General features: G+C 48.4%; 1 protein-coding gene across 1 annotated transcript in view; it reads right to left on the bottom strand.

The window, feature by feature from the left end:
* RNF25 (ring finger protein 25) overlaps positions 1-25650 on the bottom strand; it is a 61651-nt gene that overhangs the window by 10903 nt on the left and 25098 nt on the right. Inside the window, exons 4-7 of the mRNA XM_038748197.1 lie at positions 10951-11018; positions 10749-10818; positions 4099-4170; positions 1367-1537 (exon numbers count right to left, since the gene is read on the bottom strand). Of these exons, the coding sequence (XP_038604125.1) occupies positions 1367-1537; positions 4099-4170; positions 10749-10818; positions 10951-11018 (381 nt within the window). The remainder of the gene's footprint in view (positions 1-1366; positions 1538-4098; positions 4171-10748; positions 10819-10950; positions 11019-25650) is intronic.

Here is a 25650-nt window from a genome sequence, read left to right as displayed (position 1 = left end):
AGAACAGTGCTTTGCACATAGTAAGCGCTGAATAAATACCATTAACGACAGAAAGGCAGTGTGGCCCAGTGGAAAGAGCCCTGGCTTTGGAGTCAGAGGTCATGAGTTCAAATCCCAGCTCCACCACTTGGCAGCTGTGTGACTTTGGGCAAGTCACTTTACTTCTCTGGGCCTCAGTTACTTCATCTGTAAAATGGGGATGAAGACTGGGAGCCCCCCGTGGGACAACCTGATCACCTTGGAACCTCCCCAGCGCTTAGAACAGTGCTTTGCACATAGTAAGCGCTTAATAAATACCATTAACGACAGAAAGGCAGTGTGGCTCAGTGGAAAGAGCCCTGGCTTTGGAGTCAGAGGTCATGAGTTCAAATCCCAGCTCCACCACTTGGCAGCTGTGTGACTTTGGGCAAGTCACTTTACTTCTCTGGGCCTCAGTTACTTCATCTGTAAAATGGGGATGAAGACTGGGAGCCCCCCGTGGGACAACCTGATCACCTTGGAACCTCCCCAGCGCTTAGAACAGTGCTTTGCACATAGTAAGCGCTTAATAAATACCATTAACGACAGAAAGGCAGTGTGGCTCAGTGGAAAGAGCCCTGGCTTTGGAGTCAGAGGTCATGAGTTCAAATCCCAGCTCCACCACTTGGCAGCTGTGTGACTTTGGGCAAGTCACTTTACTTCTCTGGGCCTCAGTTACTTCATCTGTAAAATGGGGATGAAGACTGGGAGCCCCCCGTGGGGCAACCTGATCACCTTGGAACCTCCCCAGCGCTTAGGACAGTGCTTTGCACATAGTAAGCGCTGAATAAATACCATTAACGACAGAAAGGCAGTGTGGCCCAGTGGAAAGAGCCCTGGCTTTGGAGTCAGAGGTCATGAGTTCAAATCCCAGCTCCACCACTTGGCAGCTGTGTGACTTTGGGCAAGTCACTTTACTTCTCTGGGCCTCAGTTACTTCATCTGTAAAATGGGGATGAAGACTGGGAGCCCCCCGTGGGGCAACCTGATCACCTTGGAACCTCCCCAGCGCTTAGGACAGTGCTTTGCACATAGTAAGCGCTGAATAAATACCATTAACGACAGAAAGGCAGTGTGGCCCAGTGGAAAGAGCCCCGGCTTTGGAGTCAGAGGTCATGGGTTCAAATCCCACCTCTGTCTCTTGTCACCTGTGTGACTTTGGACAAGTCACTTCACTTCTCTGGGCCTCAGTTCCCTCATCTGGAAAACGGGGATGAAGACCGGGAGCCCCCCGTGGGACAACCTGATCACCTTGGAACCTCCCCAGTGGTCCGGGGGAAGGCGGAGGTGGGGGGCCGGGGCGTCCCGGCGGGGGGGGGGGGGGGGGGAAGGGGCGGGTTTTCCGTGCCTGGTCCGCGGCGGGGGCCGCCGGCCTCGGTTGCTGCTGCTGCTGCTGCTGGCGGCGGTCCTCCTCCTCCCGGCGGGCCCGGATTTCCTGTTCCATGTGCTGGACGTAGCGGGCCAGGCAGTGGCAGTGGAAGTAGTGGTAGCAGGGCGTCTTGGTAAACGCCTCTTTCTCCTGCAGAGTCGGAAAACTCAGCTCCCGGCGGGGGGGGGGGGCGGGAATCCGGGAAGCCTTCCCGGCGGGGGCGGGAGGGATCCGCCGCCCCCCAAACTCCCGGTCCCAGCCCCCCCCGCCGGACTCCGGCCACGCTGACCGCTGCACTTTTCCGTCATTCATTCAGTCGTATTTATCGGGCGCTTACTCATCATCATCATCAATCATATTTATTGAGCGCTTACGATGTGCAGAGCACTGTACTAAGCGCTTGGGAAGTCCAAATTGGCAACATCTAGAGACGGTCCCTACCCAACAGTGGGCTCACAGTCGAAAAGGGGGAGACGGAGAACAAAACCAAACATACCAACAAAATAAAATAAATAGAATAGATATGCTTACTGTGTGCAGGGCGCTGGACTGAGCGCTCGGGAAGGACAAGTCGGCGACATCGAGAGACGGGCCCGACCCCACGGCGGTATCACAGCCTAGACGCTCAGAAGAGCGCTCGGCACATAGTAAGCGCCTAACAGATACCGTCGTGACTAGAACAGGGCTCAGCGCTTAGACCGGTGCTTTGCACATAGCCGGCACTTAATATCAATCATCAATCGTATTTATTGAGCGCTTACGGTGTGCAGAGCACTGGACTAAGCGCTTGGGAAGTACAAATTGGCAGCATATAGAGACAGTCCCTACCCAACAGTGGGCTCACTGTCTGATTAATAAATGCTATCATTATTATTATTATTATTAATGACACCCCACCCTGCGGTTTCCTCCGCGGTGCCAGCGGTGCGGGGGCGGGGGGGGGTGTCTGTTGGTTGTTGTATTGGACTCTCCCAGACGCTTAGTACAGCACCCTGTACACAGGAAGCAGCGTGGCTCAGTGGACAGAGCCCGGGCTTTGGAGTCAGAGGTCGTGGGTTCAAATCCCAGCTCCGCCACTTGTCAGCTGTGGGACTTTGGGCAAGTCACTTCGCTTCTCTGGGCCTTAGTTCCCTCATCTGGAAAATGGGGATGAAGACTGGGAGCCCCCCGTGGGACAACCTGATCACCTCGTTAGCTCCCCAGCGCTTAGAACGGTGCTTTGCACATAGTAAGCGCTTAACAAATGCCATTATTATTATTATTATTCTGTTACGTCCAGGCCCTGGTCGCCCTGCGGGATGATTCTGTCACATTGGACCAAAAAAAAAAAAAAAAAAAAAAGAAGGTTAAACGTTTGTCTCCCCCTCTACACTTTGAGCTCGTTATGGTTAGGGAATGTGTCTGATTGTACATATTTATTACTCTATTTATTTATTTATTTTACTGGTACATATCTATTCTACTTATTTTATTTTCTTAATATGTTTGGTTTTGTTGTCTGTCTCCCCCTTCTAGACGGTGAGCCCACTGCTGGGTAGGGACCGTCTCTAGATGTTGCCAACGTGTACTTCCCAAGAGCTTAGTACAGTGCTCTGCACACAGTAAGCGCTCAATAAATACGACTGATTGATTGACTGATTATTATTAAGACTGTGAGCCCCCCGTGGGACAACCTGATCACCTTGTAAACTCCCCAGCGCTTAGAACAGTGCTTTGCACATAGTAAGCGCTTAACAAATGCCATCATTATTATTATTATTAAGACTGTGAGCCCCCCGTGGGACAACCTGATCACCTCGTAAGCTCCCCAGCACTTAGAACAGTGCTTTGCACATAGTAAGCGCTTAGCAAATGCCATTATTACTATTATTAAGACTGTGAGCCCCCCGTGGGACAACCTGATCACCTCGTAACCCCCCCAGCGCTTAGAACAGTGCTATGCACATAGTAAGCGCTTAACAAATGCCATTATTATTATTATGAAGACTGTGAGCTCCCGTGGGACAACCTGATCACCTCGTAAACTCCCCAGCGCTTAGAACGGTGCTTTGCACATTGTAAGCGCTTAACAAATGCCAATATTATTATTAAGACTGTGAGCCCCCCGTGGGACAACCTGATCACCTTGTAAACTCCCCAGCGCTTAGAACAGTGCTTTGCACATAGTAAGCGCTTAACAAATGCCATTATTATTATTATGAAGACTGTAAGCCCCCCGTGGGACAACCTGATCACCTCGTAAACTCCCCAGCGCTTAGAACGGTGCTTTGCACATAGTAAGCGCTTAACAAATGCCATTATTACTATTATTAAGACTGTGAGCCCCCCGTGGGGCAACCTGATCACCTCGTAAGCTCCCCAGCGCTTAGAACGGTGCTTTGCACATAGTAAGCGCTTAACAAATGCCATCATTATTATTATTATTAAGACTGTGAGCCCCCCGTGGGACAACCTGATCACCTCGTAACCCCCCCCAGCGCTTAGAACGGTGCTTTGCACATAGTAAGCGCTTAACAAATGCCATCATCATTATTATTATTATTAATAAAGACGACTGAATGGGTCGGCCCTGGGTTTCGTCCATCCTCCGCCCCTCTCCCCGCCGCGGAGCCCCTTAACGCTTAGTCCAGTGCTCTGCACACAGTAAGCGCTCAATAAGTACGATTGATCGATTGATTGATTGCCCGGTCCCGTGACCCCGCGCCCCTCACCTGGAAGCCGTACAGGCAGATGACACACTGTCCGTGGGGGACATTGTTGCGCGTGAGGATCTCCTTCCCCTTCTGCAGCGGGAGAGACGGGAGACCCCGGGTTCTAATCGCGGCTCGGCCGCGTGACCTTGGCCTGGTCACCGCACCTCTCCGGGCCTCGGTCTCCTCATCTGTTCAATGGGGAGTCGATACCTGGTCTCCCCCCTGAGATCGGAAGCCCTAACGGCGGCGTTTATTCAGTCGCATTCACTGAGCGCTTACTGTGTGCAAAACACTCACGTGTGCTTACTATCATCATCATCAATCGCATTTATTGAGCGCTTACTATGTGCAGAGCACTGTACTAAGCGCTTGGGAAGTACAAATTGGCAACATATAGAGACAGTCCCTACCCAACAGTGGGCTCACAGTGTAAAAGTCACTTTTTTTTTACGGCATTTATTAAGCGTTTTACTATGTGCAAAGCACTGTTCTAAGCGCTGGGGAGGTGACAAGGTGATCGGGCTGTCCCACGGGGGGCTCACAGGCTTCATCCCCATTTGACAGATGAGGGAACTGAGGCCCAGAGAAGTGAGGTGCCTCGCCCCAAGTCACACGGCTGAGTTGGCGGGGCCGGGATTTGAACCCACGACCCTTGACTCCAAAGCCGGGGCTTTTTCCACTGAGCCACGCTGCTTCTCTGATTAATAATAATAATAATGATGGCATTTGTTAAGCGCTTACTACGTGCAAAGCACTGTTCTAAGCGCTGATTAGAGAGACCCTAGGTGGGACAGGAGCCGTAGAGTGTTTATTAAGCTCTGAGTGCGGGGCACTGTGCTAAGCGCTTAACGAGAAGACGCAGAGGGGAATTCGACACAGTCCCCATCCCTTAAGGGGCTCACCCTGGATTTTTTTTTTTTTTATTTATGGCATTTGTTAAGCGCTTTCTATGTGCCAGGCACTGTACTAAGTAATAATAATAATAATGACATTTGTTAAGCGCTTACTATGTGCAAAGCACCGTTCTAAGCGCTGGGGGGGATACAAGGTGATCAGGTTGTCCCGCATGGGGCTCACAGTTATCATCCCCATTTTACAGATGAGGTAACTGAGGCTCCGAGAAGTTAAGTGACTTGCCCAAGGTCACACAGCAGACAGGTGGTGGAGCCGGGGTTCGAACCCATGACCTCTGGCTCCAAAGCCCGTGCTCTTTCCACTGAGCCACGCTGCTTCTGCTGGGGTAGGTGATAAAAATAACGATTATGGTACTTGTTTTTTTGTTGTTGTTTTTTTTAACGGTATTTGTTAAGCGCTTACTATGTGCAAAGCACTGTTCTAAGCGCTGGGTTACGCACATTCTACGTGCCAAGCACTGGGGACCACGTGGGGCTCACGGTCTTATCCCCAATTTTACAGAGGAGGGAACCGAGACCCACAGAAGCAGCGTGGCTCAGTGGAAAGAGCCCGGGCTTTGGAGTCGGAGGTCACGGGTTCAAATCCCGGCTCCGCCAACTGTCAGCTGGGTGACTTTGGGCGAGTCGCTTCACTTCTCTGGGCCTCAGTTCCCTCATCTGGAAAATGGGGATGAAGACTGTGAGCCCCCCGTGGGACAACCTGATCACCTTGGAACCTCCCCAGTGCTTAGAACAGTGCTTTGCACATAGTAAGCGCTTAATAAATGCCGTAAAAAAAAAAGTGACTTGCCCAAGGTCACACGCAGCAGACGAGTGGCAGAGCTGGGACTAGAACCCGGCTTTTTATTATTTATTATTAATATATTATTTCTAATATATTATTATATTATTAATTTTTTATTTTTTTATTTGTACATACTTATTCTATTTATTTTTTGTTAATTTGTTAAAATGTTTTGTTTTGTTGTCTGTCTCCCCCTTCTAGACTGTGAGCCAGCTGTTGGGTAGGGACCATCTCTATATGTTGCCAACTTGGACTTCTCAAGCGCTTAGTCCAGTGCTCTGCACACAGTAAGCGCTCAATAAATACGATTGAATGAATGAATGAATGCTTTGCACATAGTAAGCGCTTAATAAATGCCAAAAAAAAAGTGACTTGCCCAAGGTCACACGAAGCAGACAAGTGGCAGAGCCGGGACTACAGCCTGGCTTTTTATTATTTATTATTAATATATTATTCATAACATTATATTATTTATTTTTTATTATTTTTTATTTGTACATATTTATTCTATTCATTTTATTTTGTTAATTTGTTAATATGTTTCGTTTTGTTCTCTGTCTCCCCTTACTAGACTGTGAGCCTGCTGTAGGGTAGGGACCGTCTCTAGATGTTGCCGACTTGTCCTTCCCAAGCGCTTAGTCCAGTGCTCTGCACACAGTAAGCGCTCAATAAATACAATTGAATGAATGAATGCTTTGCACATAGTAAGTGCTTAATAAATGCCCTAAAAAAGAAAAAGTGACTTGCCCAAGTTCACACACAGCAGATGAGTGGCAGAGCCGGGACCAGAACCCAGCTTTTTATTATTTACTATTAATATATTATTTATAATATTATTACATTTTATTTGTACATATTTATTCTATTTATTTTATTTTGTTAATTTGTTAATAAGTTTGGTTTTGTTCTCTGTCTCCCCCTTCTAGAGTGTGAGCCCACTGCTGGGTAGGGACCGCCTCTAGATGTTGCCAACTTGGACTTCCCAAGCGCTTAGTCCAGTGCTCTGCACACAGTAAGCACTCAATAAATACGACTGAATGAATGAATGCTTTGCACATAGTAAGCACTTAATAAATGCCCTAAAAAAAAAAAAAAGTGACTTGCCCAAGGTCACATGCAGCAGATGAGTGGCAGAGCTGGGACTAGAACTCAGCTTTTTATTATTTATTATTAGTATATAATTTATAATATATTATTATTATATTTTATTGGCACATATTTATTCTATTTATTTTATTTTTTAATATGTTAATATGTTTTGTTTCGTTGTCTGTCTCCCCCTTCTAGACTGTGAGCCCACTGCTGGGTAGGGACCGCCTCTAGATGTTGCCAACTTGGACTTCCCAAGCGCTTAGTCCAGTGCTCTGCACACAGTAAGCGCTCAATAAATACGACTGAATGAATGAATGCTTGGCACATAGTAAGCGCTTAATAAATGCCATTAAAAAAAAAGGTGACTTGCCCAAGGTCACACGCAGCAGATGAGTGGCAGAGCCGGGACTAGAACCCGGCTTTTTATTACTTATTATTATTATTATATTGTTTATAATATATTATTATTATTATTATTATATTTTGTTATTATATTTGTACATATTTATTCTATTCCTTTTATTTTGTTAATTTGTTAATAAGTTTTGTTCTCTGTCTCCCCCTTCTAGACCGTGAGCCCGCTGTTGGGTAGGGACCGTCTCCAGATGTTGCCAACTTGGACTTCCCAAGCGCTTAGTCCAGTGCTCTGCACACAGGAAGCGCTCAATAAATACGATTGAATGAATGAATGAATGAATAGAACTCAGGTCCTCTAATGCTCTAGCCACTAAGCCATGCTGCTTCCTCTAGCTCCAATCAAGTTGGACACAGTCCCTGTCCCCCGTGGGGCTCACAATCCTAATCCCCATTTTACAGATGAGGCAACTGAGGCCCAGAGAAGTGTTGCCGAACTGTACTTCCCCAGCGCTTAGTCCAGTGCTCTGCACACAGCAAGCGCTCAATAAATACGACGGAATGAATGAAGCGACTCACCCAAGGTCACACACGGCAGATGAGCGGCAGAGCCGGGACGTGGCTTGGTGGAAAGAGCCCGGGCTTTGGAGTCAGAAGTCACGGGTTCAAATCAATCAATCAATCGTATTTATTGAGCGCTTACTGTGTGCAGAGCACTGGACTAAGCGCTTGGGAAGTCCAAGTTGGCAACATATAGAGACGGTCCCTGCCCAACAGTGGGCTCACAGTCTAGATCCCGGCTCCACCCATTGTCATCTGTGTTAATTCACTCAATCGTATTTATTGAGCGCTTACTGTGTGCAGAGCACTGGACTAAGCTGTGTGACGCTGGGCAAGTCACTTCACTTCTCTGGGCCTCAGTTCCCTCATCTGTCCCTCATCTGCTTTAGAGAAGCAGCTTGATCTCAGTGGGAAAGAGCCCGGGCTTTGGAAGCAGAGGTCACGGGTTCAAATCCCGGCTCCGCCAATTGTCAGCTGGGTGACTTTGGGCAAGTCACTTCACTTCTCTGGGCCTCAGTTACCTCATCTGTAAAATGGGGACTAAGACTGAGCCCCACGCGGGACAACCTGATCACCTTGTAACCTCCCCAGCGCTTAGAATAGTGCTTTGCACATAGTAAGCGCTTAATAAATGCCATTATTATTATTATTATCTGTCAAAAGGGGATTCATTCATTCAATCGTATTTAATGAGCGCTTACTGTGTGCAGAGCACTGTACGAAGCGCTTGGGAAGTCCAAGTTGGCAACATCTAGAGATGGTTCCTACCCAACAGTGGGCTCACAGGCTAGAAGGGGGAGACGGACAACAAAACAAAACATACTAACAAAATGAAATAAACAGAATAAATATGTGCAAGTAAAATAGAGTAATAAATCTGGACAAACATATATACAGGTGCTGTGGGGAGGGGAAGGAGGTAAGGCGGGGGGGATGGAGAGGGGGAGGAGGGGGAGAGGAAGGAAGGGGCTCAGTCTGGGAAGGCCTGGGATTAAGACTGTGAGCCCCCCGCGGGACAATCTGATCACCTTGTAACCTCCCCAGTGCTTAGAACAGTGCTTGGCACATAGTAAGTGCTTAATAAATGCCATCATCATTATTATTATTATTATTAGAACCCACAGACTTCATCCCCATTTTACAGATGAGGTAACTGAGGCCCAGAGAAGTGAAGTGACTTGCCCGAAGTCACACCGCAGACGTGTGGTGGAGCCGGGATTTGAACCCATAACCTCTGACTCCGAAGCCCGGGCTCTTTCCACTGAGCCCAGAACAGTGCTCAGCACATAGTAAGCGCTTAACAAATACCATCGTTATTATGGAGGAGCAGCGTGGCTCAGTGGAAAAGAGCCCGGGCTTGGGAGTCAGAGGTCATGGGTTCAAATCCCGGCTCCGCCACTTGTCAGCTGGGTGATTTTGGGCAAGTCACTTCACTTCTCTGGGCCTCAGTTCCCTCATCTGGAGAATGGGGATGAAGACTGTGAGCCCCACGTGGGACAACCTGATCACCTTGTAACCTCCCCAGCGCTTAGAACAGTGCTTTGCACATAGTAAGCACTTAATAAAAGGCATAAAAAAAAGAAAGGGGGGAAGAAGAGAAGAGAGGGAGAGAGAGAGAAAGGGGGAAAGGAAGAGAGGGAAGGAGAAAGGGAGAAGGGAAAGAAAAGCCATGGAGGAAGAGGGGGAAGGGAAGAAAGGGAGAGGGACAGAGTGGGAGGGGGGAGAAGAGAAGGGGGGAGAGAGAAAGAGGGGGAAAGGAAGAGAAGGGAAAGAAAAGGAAGGGAGGAAGAGGGGAAAGGGAAGAAAGGGAGAGGGACAGAGAGGGAGGGGGGAGAAGAGAAGGGGGGAGAGAGAAAGAGGGGGAAAGGAAGGGAGGAAGAGGGGAAAGGGAAGAAAGGGAGAGGGACAGAGAGGGAGGGGGAGAAGAGAAGGGGGGAGAGAGAAAGGGGGGGAAGGAAGAGAGGGAAGGAGAAAGGGAGAAGGGAAAGAAAAGGAAGGGAGGAAGAGGGGAAAGGGAAGAAAGGGAGAGGGACAGAGAGGGAGGGGGGAGAAGAGAAGGGGGGAGAGAGAAAGAGGGGGAAAGGAAGAGAGGGAAGGAGAAAGGGAGAAGGGAAAGAAAAGGAAGGGAGGAAGAGGGGGAAGGGAAGAAAGGGAGAGGGACAGAGAGGGAGGGAGAAGAAAGAGGGGAGAAGAGAAGGGGGGAGAGAGAAAAAGGGGGAAAGGAAGAGAGGGAAGGAGAAAGGGAGAAGGGAAAGAAAAGATAGGGAGGAAGAGGGGGAAGGGAAGAAAGGGAGAGGGACAGAGAGGGAGGGGGAAGAAAGAGGGGAGAAGAGAAGGGGGGAGAGAGAAAAAGGGGGAAAGGAAGAGAGGGAAGGAGAAAGAGAAAGGAAAAAAAGATAGGGAGGAAGAGGCGGAAGGGAAGAAAGGGAGAGGGACAGAGAGGGAGGGAGGAAGAAAGGGGGGAGAATAGAAGGGGGGAGAGAGAAAGAGGGGGAAAGGAAGAGAGGGAAGGAGAAAGGGAGAAGGGAAAGAAAAGATAGGGAGGAAGAGGGGGAAGGGAAGAAAAGGAGAGGATGGGGGGAAGAAAGGGGGGAGAAGAGAAGGGGGGAGAGAGAGAAGAAGGGGGAAAGGAAGAGAGGGAGGGAGAAGGGAAAGAAAAGAGAGGGAGGAAGAGGGAGAAGGGAAGAAAAGGAGAGGATAGAGAGGGAGGGGGAAGAAAGGAAGATGGAGAGAGGAAGATGGGGGAGAGGGAGAGAAGGAGAGAGAGCACGGTTTGGGTCTAGGAAGCGGTCACCCCCTAGGGCCGTGTCAGCTCCATCCCTACTCTGGAATCCCTCTAGCCCAAGGATCCCGGCCCACCGCCGCTCCGATCCCTGGCCCACCGCAGCTCCGCATCCCTGACGCCCTGGGGACGAGGGGGACCAGGGGGTGAGGGGCGTCCCGGGGCCCGGCTGCCTCCTTACCTCGATGAGCTCGTACAGGACGGCGCCGCCCAGCCCGGCTTCGGCCACGTGGCTCAGCGCCTGGGAAATCCTGCCGGGAGAGGTCGGGGGTCAGGGGTCGGGGGTCAGGGGTCAGGGTGAGGGGGGGCAACACTCAGCCCCAACCCCTTCTCCCACCCCCCACCGCCGGTCCCTCACCCCCCGAAACGGCCCCAACACTCACTTGTGGATCTGCTCATCGGACAGCCCTCGGGGGTTCCGGATGGAGATCTCGGGGGCTTCGTTGGGGTACTGGTGAAAGAAGGGGGTGGGGGGGCGTCAGGGTGGGGCCTTTTTTGGGGGGGATAGCATCTATTAAGCGCTTACTATATGCCAAGCACTGTTCTAAGCGCTGGAGAGATTAACAAGGTGATCAGGTTGTCCCACGGGGGGGGCTCCCAGTCTTCATCCCCATTTTCCAGATGAGGTCACTGAGGCCCGGAGAAGCGACTTGCCCAAAGTCACACAGCTGATCGGGATTGGAACCCATGACCTCCGACTCCAAAGCCCGGGCTCTTTCCACTGAGCCACGCTGCTTCTTCCCAAGCGCTTAGTACAGTGCTCTGCACACAGTAAGCGCTCAATAAATACGATTGATTGATTGATTGATTGATTGCTTCTCTCTTTTCTTCTCTCTTTGGGGGGGGGCACCCGCTCACACACCCCACCCTTCTCTGCCCCACCTCACTCATTCAGTCGTTATTTATTGAGCGCTTCCTGTGTGCAGAGCACTGGACTAAGCGCTTGGGAAGGACAATTCGGCCACAGAGAGAGACGGCCCCCACCCAACAGCGGGCTCACAGTCTAGAAGAGGGGAGACAACGAAACAAAACAAGTAGACGGGCGGCAATACAGTCAGAATGAATAGGATTATAAATAATAAATCATTGATAAAATAATAATGGATAAAATAATTAATAAGTTATTAATAAAATAAGAGTAATGAATATGTACAGATATACACAAGAGCTGTGGGAAGGGGAGGAGAAGGGGGATGCTCAGTCTGGGAAGGCCTCCTGGAGGAGGTGAGCTCTGCCCCATCGGAGCAAAGACTGTCTGGCGGGGTGGGGGACCGAGAGAAGGGGCGGCCAACGAGGAGCCCAGGGGCCTGTTTCCTTGGTTCATCATCATCATCATCATCAATCGTATTTATTGAGCGCTTACTATGTGCAGAGCACTGTACTAAGCGCTTGGGAAGTACAAATTGGCAACATCTAGAGACAGTCCCTACCCAACAGTGGGCTCACAGTCTAAAAGGGGGAGACAGAGAACAAAAGCAAACATACTAACAAAATAAAATAAATAGGATATGTACAAGTAAAATAAATAAATAGAGTAATAAATATGTACAAACATATATACACATATACAGGTGCTGTGGGGAAGGGAAGGAGGTAAGATGGGGGGGATGGAGAGGGGGACGAGGGGGAGAGGAAGGAAGGGGCTCAGTCTGGTTCGATGTCTGTCTCCCCTGCTTCTATAACAATAATAATAATAATAATAATAATAATAATGGCATTTATAAAGCGCTTATTATGTGCAAAGCACTGTTCTAAGCGCTGGGGGAGGGATACAAGGTGATGAGGTTGTCCCACCTGGGGCTCACAGTCCTCACCCCCATTTTACCGCTGAGGTAACTGAGGTTCAGGGAAGTGAAGTGACTTGCCCAAGGTCACACAGCAGACACGTGGCGGAGCTGGGATTCGAACCCATGACCTCTGCCTCCAAAGCCCGGGCTCTCCCCACTGAGGCACGCTGCTTCTGGACTGTCAGCCCTGGGTGGGCAGGGATTGTCTCTCTTAATTGCCGACTGGCTCAGGGAGGTGAAGTGACTTGCCCAAGGTCACACAGCAGACACGTGGCGGAGCCGGGATTCGAACCCGTGACCTCTGACTCCAAAGCCCGGGCTCTCTCCACTGGGCCACGCTGCTTCTGGACTGTCAGCCCGGGGTGGGCAGGGATTGTCTCTCTTGATTGCCAACTTGAAGCGCTTGGTACAGTGCTCTGCACGCAGTAAGCGCTCAATAAATGCGACTGAATGAATGAATGAATGAATGCACGCCCTTAAGCGCGCAATAAATACGACTGAATTAATGTCTGAATTAATGACTGTTGGGTAGGGACTCCCACCGTTGGGTAGGGACTGTCTCTGTATGTTGCCAATTTGTACTTCCCAAGCGCTTAGTACAGTGTTCTGCACATAGTAAGCACTCAATAAATACGATTGATGATTAATGAATGTCCCCAGGAGATGACTGGATTGGAATCGCCCGGGATTAATCTTTAAATCCCCACCCCGACCCGACCTCTGGCTGCCTTCCCACCCGATTGATTGATTGACTGGTCCAGACACGTCCGTCACAATCAATCAATCAATCAATCGTATTTATTGAGCGCTTACTGTGTGCAGAGCACTGTACTAAGCGCTTGGGAAGTCCAAGTTGGCAACATATAGAGACAGTCCCTACCCAACAGTGGGCTCACAGTCTAGAAGGGGGAGACTCAAACATAATAATCAATCACCTTGGCGGAATTTGTTAAGCGCTTACCGTCTGCCGGGCACTGTGCTAAGCGCTGAGGTAGATTCAAGATGATCAGGTTGGTTCCTTGTACATATCTATTCTATTTATTTTATTTTGTTAATGTGTTTTGTTTTGTTCTCTGTCTCCCCCTTCTAGCCTGTGAGCCCGCTGTTGGGTAGGGACCGTCTCTAGATGTTGCCAACTTGGCCTTCCCAAGCGCTTAGTCCAGTGCTCTGCACACAGTAAGTGCTCAATAAATACGATTGATTGATTGATCGACTGACACAATCCCTGTCCCACAATAGGGCTCCCAGTCTTCATCCCAATTCCACGGATGAGGGAACTGAGGCACGGAGAAGTGAAGCAGCTTTCCCAAGGTCATTCATTCATTCATTCAATCGTATTTATTGAGCGCTTACTGTGTGCAGAGCACTGGACTAAGCGCTTGGGAAGTACAAATTGGCAACACATAGAGATGGTCCCTACCCAACAGCGGGCTCACAGTCTAGAAGGGGGAGACAGATGACAGAACAGAACAAAACAAAAACAAACGATGGAGCCGGGATTAGAACCCAGGACCTTCCAACTCCCAGGCCTGGGCTCTAGCCACTGGGCCACGTTGCTTAATAATGGCATTTATTAAGCGCTTACTATGTGCCAGGCACTGTTCTGAGCGCTGGGGAGGTTACAAGGCGATCAGGTTGTCCCACGGGGGGCTCACAGTCTTCATCCCCATTGTAGAGATGAGGGAACTGAGGCACAGAGAAGTTCAGTGACTTGCCCAAAGTCCTTCATTCATTCAGTTGTATTTATTGAGCGCTTACTGTGTGCAGAGCGCTGTACTAAGCGCTTGGGAAGTCCAAGTCGGCAACATCTAGAGACGGTCCCTACCCAACAGCGGGCTCACAGTTGAGAAGGGGGAGACAGACAACAAAACAGTCACCCAGCTGACAACTGGCAGAGCGGGGATTCGAACCCACGACCTCCGACTCCAAAGCCCGGGCTCTTTCCACTGAGCCACGCTGCTTCACAGCCTTGACCTGGGTTGGTTCCAACCAACCAGCTAATCAGTCAACCAATCGATGGTATTTATTGACTTCCCAAGCGCTCAGTCCAGTGCTCTGCACACAGTAAGTGCTCAATAAATACGACTGAATGAATTGAGCACTTTTTGGGGGGGAGTGGGGGTTGACAATGAATGAATTGAGCACTTTTTGAGGGATGTACGGGTTGCGGGGGAGTATTCGTTAAGCACTTACTGTGCTTCAACCTTCCCCCAGCGTGGCTCAGTGGAAAGAGCCCGGGCTTTGGAGTCAGAGGTCTGGGGTTCGAATCCCGGCTCCGCCACTTGTCAGCTGGGTGACTTTGGGTGGGTCACTTCACTTCTCTGTGCCCCAGTTCCCTCATCTGTCAAATGGGGATGAAGACTGGGAGCCCCCCGTGGGACAACCTGATCACCCTGTAACCTCCCCAGCGCTTAGAACAGTGCTTTGCACATAGTAAGCGCTTAATAAATGCCATAATTATTATTATTATTATTTCAAACACTGTCCTAAGCGCTGGGATAGGTACAAGTTAATTAGATTAGACACAGTCCCTGTCCCGCATGGGGATCACAGTCTAAGCCAACCTGAGCACTTACTAGGAGCAGAGCACTGTCCTAAGCACCTGGGAGAGTACAACACAATACAGTTGACAGACACAATAACAATAATAACAATGGTATTTCATTCAATCGTATTTATTGAGCGCTTACTGTGTGCAGAGCACTGTACTAAGCGCTTGGAAAGTCCAAGTTGGCAACATCTAGAGACGGTCCCTACCCAACAGCGGGCTCACAGGCTAGAAGGGGGGAGAAAGGGGTATTTGTTAAGCGCTTACTATGTGCCAAGCACTGTTCTAAGCGCCGGGGTAGATACAAGGTGATCAGGTTGTCCCCTGTGGGGCTCACAGTCTTCATCCCCATTTGACAGATGAGGTCACTGAGGCCCAGAGAAGTGAAGTGACTGGCCCAAAGTCACTCACTTGACAAGTGGCAGAGCCAAGATTAGAACCCACGTCCACGCCCCCCCCCCCCCCGCCGCTTAATTAATAATGGCATTTATTAAGCGCTTACTATGTGCCAAGCACTGTTCTAAGCGCTGGGGAGGTTACAAGGTGACCAGGTTGTCCCTCGGGGGGGCTCACAGTCTTAATCCCCATTTTCCAGATGAGGTCACTGAGGCCCAGAGAAGTGAAGTGACTTGCCCAAGGTCACCCAGCTGACAATTGGCAGAGCCGGCATTTGAACCCGTGACCTCTGACTCCAAAGTCCAGGCTCTTTCCACTGAGCCCCGCTGCTTCTAAACTGTAAGCCAGTGGTTGGGTAGGGATTCATTCATTCATTCAATCGTATTTATTGAGCGCTTACTGTGTGCAGAGCACTGTACTAAGCGCTTGGGAAGTCCAAGTTGGCAGCATCTAGAGACGGTCCCTACCCAACAGTGGGCTCACAGTCTAGAAGGGGGAGACAGAGAACAAAACCAAACATATTAACAAAATAAAATAAATACGTACAAATGAAATAGAGTAATAAACACATACAAACATATATACATATTAAGCGCTTACTATGTGCAAAGCACTGTTTGAAGCGCTGGGGAGGTTACAATGTAATCAGGTTGTCCCACGGGGGGCTCACAGTCTTCATCTTTTAGACTGTGAGCCCACGGTTGGGTAGGGACCGTCTCTATATGCTGCCAACTTGTACTTCCCAAGCGCTTAGTACAGTGCTCTGCACACAGTAAGCGCTCAATAAATACGATTGATTGATTGATTAATCCCCAGATAGATTATCTCTATCTTTTGCTGAACTGGACTACCCAAGCGCTTAGTCCAGTGCTCTGCACACAGTAAGCGCTCAGTAAATACGACAATGGATGAGTGAACGTCCTCTGATTCCCAAGCCCTCGCTCTTGTTGCTAAGCCACTTGGCTTCTCTCCGTGATCAGTACATTCATTCAATCGCATTTATTATAATGATGGCATTGATTAAGCGCTTATTATGTGCACAGCACTGTTCTAAGCGCTGGTTTGAGCGCTTACTGTGTGCAGGGCACTGTACTAAGCGCTTGGGAAGGGGAGGAGGAGGAGAGGATAAGGGGGGGCTCAGTCTAGGAAGGCCTCCTGGAGGAGGTGAGCTCTGCCCCATCGGAGCAAAGACTCTTTGGCCGTGAGAAGGGGCGGCCAACGAGGAGCCCAGGGGTCTGTTTCCTTGGTTCGATGTCTATCTCCCCCCCTTCTAATAATAATAATAATGATGGCATTTATTAAGCGCTTACTATGTGCAAGGCACTGTTACTTGTCCATATCTATTCTATTTATTTTATTTTGTCAATATGTTTGGTTTTGTTCTCTGTCTCCCCCTTTTAGACTGTGAGCCCACTGTTGGGTAGGGACTGGCTCTAGATGTTGCCAACTTGGACTTCCCAAGCGCTTAGTACAGTGCTCTGCACACAGTAAGCGCTCAATAAATACTATTGATTGATTGATTGATTGATTCTAAGCGCCTGGGGGGATACAAGGTGATCAGGCTGTCCCATGGGGGGGCTCCCAGTCTTCATCCCCATTTTCCAGATGAGGGAACTGAGGCTCCGAGAAGTGACTTGCCCAAGGCCACACAGCAGACATGTGGCGGAGCCGGGATTTGAACCCAAGGCCTCTGACTCCAAAGCCCGGGCTCTTTCCACTGAGCCCCGCTACTTCTTAGAAGGGGGAGACAGACAACAAAACATGGAGACAGGTGATACATGATACACGACACGATCCAGTGTGGCTCAGTGGAAAGAGCCCGGGCTTTGGAGTCAGAGGTCATGGGTTCAAATCCCGAGTCCGCCGCTTGTCAGCTGGGTGACTTTGGGCAAGTCACTTCACTTCTCTGGGCCTCAGTTCCCTCATCTGGAAAATGGGGATGAAGCCTGTGAGCCCCCCATGGGACAACCTGATCACCTTGTAACCTCCCCAGCGCTTAGAACAGTGCTTTGCCCATAGTAAGCGCTTATTAAATGCCATCTTCATCATCATTATTATTACTATCCTCTAGGAGCTTGCAGTCTACTTTGTGCAGAATGCTGAACTAAGCGCTTGGGAGAGGACGATACGAGGTCACACAGCAGACAGGTGGTGGGGCCAGGATTGGAACCCACATCCTCTGACTCCCAAGCCCGTATTCTTGGTGGCGCTAGGCTGTTCAGTACAGTGCCTGGCACATAACAAATACCATAAATATACCCTAAATAAGACTGAGTCCTCCCTTTCCTCTCCCCCTCCCTACCCCTTCCCCTTCCCATAGCACCTGTATAATAATAATAATGATGGCATTTATTAATCCCCATAGCACCTGTATATAATAATAATAATGGGATTTGTTAAGCGCTTACTATGTGCAAAGCACTGTTCTAAGCGCTGGGGAGGTTCCAAGGTGATGAGGTTGTCCCACGGGGGGCTCACAGTCTTAATCCCCATTTTACAGATGAGGTCACTGAGGCCCAGAGAAGCGAAGTGACTTGCCCAAAGTCACCCAGCTGACAGGTGGCGGAGTCGGGATTTGAACCCATGACCTCTGACTCCAAAGCCCGGGCTCTTTCCATTGAGCCACACTGCTTCTCTAATATATGTATATATATTTTTATCTGTATATATATTAGTATAGTATATATGTTTGTACAGATTTATTACTCTATTTTACTTGTACATATTTACTATTCTATTTTGTTAATGATGTGCCTATAACTATAATTCTATTTGTTCTATTTTGACACCTGTCCACATGTTTTGTTTTGTTGTCCGTCTCCCCCTTCTAGACTGTGAGCCCACTGTTGGGTAGGGACTGTCTCTACATGTTGCCGACTTGTTCTTCCCAAGCGCTTAGTCCAGTGCTCTGCACACAGTAAGCGTTCAATAAATACGACTGAAAGAATGAAAACGTATTATATGTATATATATATATTAGTATAGTATATATGTTCGTACAGATTTATTACTCTATTTTACTTGTACATATTTACTATTCTATTTATTTTGTTAATGATGTGCCTATAACTATAATTTTATTTGTTCTGACGATTTTGACCCCTGTCCACGTTTTGTTTTATTGTCCGTCTCCCCCTTCTATCAATCAATCAATCAATCGTATTTCTAGCCTGTGAGCCCGCTGTTGGGTAGGGACCGTCTCTACATGTTGCCGACTTGTCCTTCCCAAGCGCTTAGTCCAGTGCTCTGCACACCGTAAGCGCTCAATAAATACGATTGAATGAATGAAAATATATTATATGTATATATATCAGTATAGTATACATGTTTGTACAGATTTATTACTCTATTTTACTTGTACATATTTACTATTCTGTTTATTTTGTTAATGATGTGCCTATAACTATAATTCTATTTGTTCTGACGATTTTGACCCCCGTCCACATGTTTTGTTTCGTTGTCCGTCTCCCCCCCTCTAGACTGTGAGCCCGCTGTTGGGTAGGGACCGTCTCTAGATGTTGCCAACTTGGACTTCCCAAGCGCTTAGTCCAGTGCTCTGCACACAGTAAGCGCTCAATAAATACGATTGAATGAAAGAATGAATAAATAATATCCCTATCAAAACCCCAAACCTCCAGGCCCGGGTGTGGCCACCCCTGGGCCACGGACTGGACTCTCCCCGCAAGCGGAACCAGTGCGGTGCGGCCTTCCCAGACTGAGCCCCTCGTCCCCCTCTCCATCCCCCTCATCTTACCTCCTTCCCTTCCCCACTGCACCTGTATATATGTACATATATTTGTACATATTTATTACTCTATTATTTTACTTGTCCATATCTATTCTATTTATTTTATTTTGTTAGGGTGTTTGGTTTTGTTCTCCGTCTCCCCCTTTTAGACTGTGAGCCCACTGTTGGGTAGGGACTGTCTCTATATGTTGCCAACTTGTCCTTCCCAAGCGCTTAGTCCAGTGCTCTGCACACAGTACCCGCTCAATAAATACGATTGATTGATTAGTGGAAAGAGCCTGGGCTCGAGAGTCCGAGGACCTGGGTTCCAATCCCACCTCCACCACCGGCGTGCCGTGGGTCTTTGGGCGACTGCTAGGCTGTGAGCCCACTGTTGGGTAGGGACCGTCTCTAGATGTTGCCAACTTGGACTTCCCAAGCGCTTAGTACAGTGCTCTGCACACAGTAAGCGCTCAATAAATATGACTGGTTGATTGACTCACTTCCTTTTTGTGGACCGTTTCCTCCTCGGTGACTTGGGGACTCACCAGCTGTCGACGTGTTTTGTTTTATCGTCCATCTCCCCCTTCTAGCCTGTGAGCCCACTGTTGGGTAGGGACCGTCTCTATATGTTGCCAACTTGGACTTCCCAAGCGCTTAGTACAGTGCTCTGCACACAGTAAGCGCTCAATAAATACGACTGGTTGATTGACTCTCTTCCTTTTTGTGGACCATTTCCTCCTCGGTGACTTGGGGACTCACTGGCTGTCGACGTGTTTTGTTTTATCGTCCATCTCCCCCTTCTAGCCTGTGAGCCCGTCGTTGGGTAGGGACCGTCTCTAGATGTTGCCGACTTGGACTTCCCAAGCGCTTAGTACAGTGCTCTGCACACGGTAAGCGCTCAATACAATTGAACGAATGAATGAATGTGTCTCTTTATTGTCCTCTCCCAATCGCTTAGTACAGGCACTCAGTAAGGGCCCAATAAATGCGGAGGTGAACGGCCAACCGGTTGGCTCTTCTCCCTTGGGCGTCTAACCTCCAGGCTTTCCTAAAAATCATCACTGCAGCGTGGCTCAGTGGAAAGAGCCCGGGCTTTGGAGTCAGAGGTCATGGGTTCAAATCCCGGCTCCACCAACTGTCAGCTGGGTGACTTTGGGGAAGTCACTACACTTCTCTGTTTTGTTCTCTGTCTCCCCCTTCTAGACTGTGAGCCCACTGTTGGGTAGGGACCGTCTCTAGATGTTGCCAACTTGGACTTCCCAAGCGCTTAGTACAGTGCTCTGCACACAGTAAGCGCTCAATAAATACAATTGACTGATTGATTCTCTGTGCCTCAGTGACCCCATCTGGAAAATGGGGATGAAGACTGAGAGCCCCCCGTGGGGCAACCTGATCACCTTGTAACCTCCCCAGTGCTTAGACCAGCGCTTCGCACATAGTAAGCACTTAATACATGCCATCATTATCATTCCTACTGAGAGCTCACCTCCTCCAGGAGGCCTTCCCAGACTGAGCTTCTAGACTGTGAGCCCGCTGTTGGGTAGGGACCGTCTCTAGATGTTGCCGACTTGTACTTTCCCAGCACTTAGTCCAGTGCTCTGCACACAGTAAGCGCTCAATAAATACGACTGATTGATTGAAAACACTGTGTGAATGGGGGATTCATTTTGAGTAAGAGCATTAACTTGCAGAGCGTTCTCATAGGAGCAGCGTGGCTCAGTGGACACAGCCCGGGCTTTGGAGTCAGAGGTCATGGGTTCCAATCCCGGCTCCGCCAACTGTCGGCTGTGTGACTCTGGGCAAGTCACTTCACTTCTCTGGGCCTCAGTTCCCTCATCTGTCAAATGGGGATTAAGACCGTGAGCCCCATGTTGGACAACCTGATCACCTTGTATCCCTCCAGTGCTTAAAACAGTGCTTTGCACAGAGTAAGCGCTTAACAAATACCATTATTATTATTATTATTATTTGGAGTCGGAGGTCATGGGTTCGAATACCACCCCTGCCACATCTGCTGTGTGACCTTGGGCAAGTCACTTCACTTCTCTGAGCCTCAGTTCCCTCATCTGTAAAGTAAGGATTAAGACTGTGAGCCCCACGTTGGACAACCTGATCACCTTGTATCCCTCCAGTGCTTAGAACAGTGCTTTGCACACAGTAAGCGCTTAATACCATTATTATTATTATTATTATTTGGAGTCAGAGGTCACGGGTTCGAATACCTCCCCTGCCACATCTGCTATGTGACCTTGGGCAAGTCACTTCATTTCCCTGAGCCTCAGTTCCCTCATCTGTAAAATGGGGATTAAGACTGTGAGACCCCGTGGGACAACTTGATCGCCTTGTATCCCCCCCAGCACTTAGACATGTGCTCTGCACATAGTAAGCGCTTAACAAATGCCATCATTATTATTATTGTTATTATTCTGCTTTAAGAGTTGAAATGATTGCACGAGCATGTTCCCCTTGTATTTGGTGTGCATAAACTGGAGGACGTTCTGAGAATGCCAAGTAGCTATAATAATAATAATAATAATAATAATAATAATAATAATAATAGCATTTATTAAGCCCTTACTTTGTGCAAAGCACTGCTCTAAGCGCTGAAGAAATTACAAGGTGATCAGGTTGTCCCACAGGGGGCTCACAGTCTTCAACCCCATTTGACAGATGAGGGAACTGAGGCCCAGAGAAGTGAAGTGACTTGCCCAAAGTCCCAAAGCTGGCAATTGGCGGAGCCGGAATTTGAACCCATGACCTCTGACTCCAAAGCCTGTGTTCGTTCCACTGAGCCACGCTGCTTCTCTATTATTTGTAATAGTTGAGATTATTTGTAGTAGTTGAGATTAGGGAAGCAGCACGGCTTAAGGGCCAGAGCACGGGCTTAGGAGTCCGAGGTCATGGGTTCGAATCCCGACTCTGCTGCTTATAAGTTGTGTGACTTTAGGCAAGTCACTTCACTTCCCTGGGCCTCAGTGGCCTCATCTGTAAAATAGGGATTAAAACTGTGAGCCCCCCGTGGGACAACCTGATCACCTTGCAACCTCCCCAGTGCTTAGAACAGTGCTTGGCACATAGTAAGCGCTTAGCAAATACCAATATTATTATTATTATTAAGTCACTTAACTTCCCTGGGCCTCAGTTCCCTCAACTGTAAAATGGGGATGAAGACTGTGAGCCCCACGTGGGACAATCTGATCACCTTGTATCTCCCCCAGTGCTTAGAACAGTGCTTGGCACATAGTAAGCACTTAAATATCAACATTATTATTATTATTAAGTCACTTAACTTCCCTGGGCCTCAGTTCCCTCAACTGTAAAATGGGGATGAAGACTGTGAGCCCCACGTGGGACAATCTGATGACCCTGTATCTCCCCTGGAGCTTAGAACAGTGCTTGGCACATAGTAAGTGCTTAACAAATACCAACATTACTATTATTATTATTATTATTATTATTATTATTATTATTATTATGTCACTTAACTTCCCTGGGCCTCAGTACCCTCAACAGTAAAATGGGGATGAAGACCGTGAGCCTCACGTGGGACAACCTGACCACCTTGGATCTCCCCCAGTGCTCCCTCAACTATAAAATGGGGATGAAGACTGTGAGCCCCACGGGGGACAATCTGATGACCTCGTATCTCCCCCAGTGCTTAGAACAGTGCTTGGCACATAGTACGCACTTAACAAAAACCAACATTATTATTATTATTAAGTCACAACTTCCCTGGGCCTCAGTTCCCTCAACTGTAAAATGGGGATGAAGACTGTGAGCCCCACGTGGGACAATCTGACGATCTTGTATCTCCCCCAGCGCTTAGAACAGTGCTTGGCACGTAGTGAGCGCTTAACAAATACCAACATTATTATTATTATTATTATTAAGTCACTTAGCTTCCCTGGGCCCCAGTTCCCTCAACTATAAAATGGGGATGAAGACTGTGAGCCCCACGTGGGACAATCTGATGACCTCGTATCTCCCCCGGTGCTTAGAACAGAGCTTGGCACATAGTAAGCGCTTACCAAACACCAACATTATTATTATTATTATTATTATTAAGTCCCAACTTCCCTGGGCCTCAGTTCCCTCAACTATAAAATGGGGATGAAGACTCTGAGCCCCACGTGGGGCAACCTGATCACCTTGGATCTTCCCCAGTGTTCCCGCAACCATAAAATGGGGATGAAGACTGTGAGCCCCACGGGGGACAAATAAGCGCTTAGTACAGTGCTCTGCACACAGTAAGCGCTCAATCAATATGACTGAATGATTGAATGAACGAATACCAACATTATTATTATTATTATTATTAAGTCACAACTTCCCCGGGCCTCAATTCCCTCAACTATAAAATGGGGATGAAGACCGTGAGCCCCACGTGGGACAACCTGATCACCTTGGATCTCCCCCAGTGCTCCCGCAACTATAAAATGGGGACAAAGACTGTGAGCCCCACGTGGGACAATCTGACGACCTTGTATCTCCCCCAGTGCTTAGAACAGTGCTTGGCACATGGTAAGCGCTTAAATACCAACATTATTATTATTATTATTAAGTCACAACTTCCCTGGGCCTCAGTTCCCTCAACTATAAAATGGGGATGAAGACTGTGAGCCCCACGTGGGACAACCTCATCACCTTGGATCTACCCCAGTGCTCCCTCAACTATAAAATGGGGATGAAGACTGTGAGCCCCACGTGGGACAAATAAGTGCTTAGTACAGTGCTCTGCACACAGTAAGCGCTCAATAAATACGATTGAATGATTGAATGAATGAACAAATACCAACATTATTATTATTATTATTATTATTAAGTCACAACTTCCCTGGGCCTCAGTTCCCTCAACTGCCAAATGGGGATGAAGACTGTGAGCCCCACGTGGGACAACCTGATCACCCTGGATCTCCCCCAGCGCTTAGAACAGTGCTTGGCACATAGTAAGCGCTTAACAAATACCAACATTATTATTATTATTATTATCATTTTTATTAAGTCACTTAACTTCCCTGGGCCTCAGTTCCCTCAACTATAAAATGGGGGTGAAGACCGTGAGCCCCACGTGGGACAACCTGATCACCTTGGACCTACCCCAGTGCTCCCGCAACTATAAAATGGGGATGAAGACTGTGAACCCCACGGGGGACAATCTGATCACCTTGTATCTCCCCCGGCGCTTAGAACAGTGCTTGGCACATAGTAAGCGCTTAACAAATACCAACATTATTATTATTATTATTATTATTTCACAACTTCCCTGGGCCTCAGTTCCCTCAACTATAAAATGGGGATGAAGACTGTGAGCCCCACGTGGGACAAATAAGCGCTTAGTCCAGTGCTCTGCACACAGTAAGCACTCAATCAATACGATTGAATGATTGAATGAATGAACAAATACCAACATTATTATTATTATTATTAAGTCATAACTTCCCTGGGCCTCAGTTCCCTCAACTATAAAATGGGGATGAAGACTGTGAACCCCACGTGGGACAATTTGACGACCTTGTATCTCCCCCAGTGCTTAGAACAGTGCTTGGCACGTAGTAAGCGCTTAACAAATACCAACATTATTATTATTACTATTAAGTCACAACTTCCCTGGGCCTCAGTTCCCTCAACTATAAAATGGGGATGAAGACTGTGAGCCCCACGGGGGACAACCTGATCACCTTGGATCTATCCCAGTGCTCCCTAAACTATAAAATGGGGATGAAGACTGTGAGCCCCACGTGGGACAAATAAGCGCTTAGTCCAGTGCTCTGCACACGGTAAGCGCTCAATCAGTACGATTGAATGAATGAATAATAATGTTGGTATTTGTTAAGTCACAACTTCCCTGGGCCTCAGTTCCCTCAACTATAAAATGGGGATGAAGACTGTGAGCCCCACGTGGGACAACCTGATGACCTGGTATCTCCCCCGGCGCTTAGAACAGTGCTTGGCACATAGTAAGCGCTTAACAAATACCAACATTATTATTGTTATCATTATTATTATTATTAAGTCCCAACTTCCCTGGGCCTCAGTTCCCTCAACTATAAAATGGGGGTGAAGACCGTGAGGCCCACGTGGGACAACCTGATCACCTTGGATCTCCCCCACTGCTCCCGCAACTATAAAATGGGGATGAAGACTGTGAGCCCCACGTGGGACAACCTGATGACCTGGTATCTCCCCCGGCGCTTAGAACAGTGCTTGGCACATAGTAAGCGCTTAACAAATACCAACATTATTATTGTTATCATTATTATTATTATTAAGTCCCAACTTCCCTGGGCCTCAGTTCCCTCAACTATAAAATGGGGGTGAAGACCGTGAGGCCCACGTGGGACAACCTGATCACCTTGGATCTCCCCCACTGCTCCCGCAACTATAAAATGGGGATGAAGACTGTGAGCCCCACGTGGGACAAATAAGCGCTTAGTCCAGTGCTCTGCACACGGTAAGCGCTCAATCAATACGACAATGATTGAATGAATGAACGAATACCAACATTATTATTATTATTATTATTATTATTAAGTCACAACTTCCCTGGGCCTCAGTTCCCTCAACTATAAAATGGGGATGAAGACTGTGAGCCCCACAATCTGATGACCTTGTATCTCCCCTG

This window comes from Tachyglossus aculeatus, chromosome 1 (genome assembly GCF_015852505.1).
Source record: "Tachyglossus aculeatus isolate mTacAcu1 chromosome 1, mTacAcu1.pri, whole genome shotgun sequence".
NCBI lineage: Eukaryota > Metazoa > Chordata > Mammalia > Monotremata > Tachyglossidae > Tachyglossus > Tachyglossus aculeatus.
The sequence above is the reverse complement of the archived record's forward strand: the minus strand, read 5'-3'. Positions and strand labels throughout refer to the sequence as shown.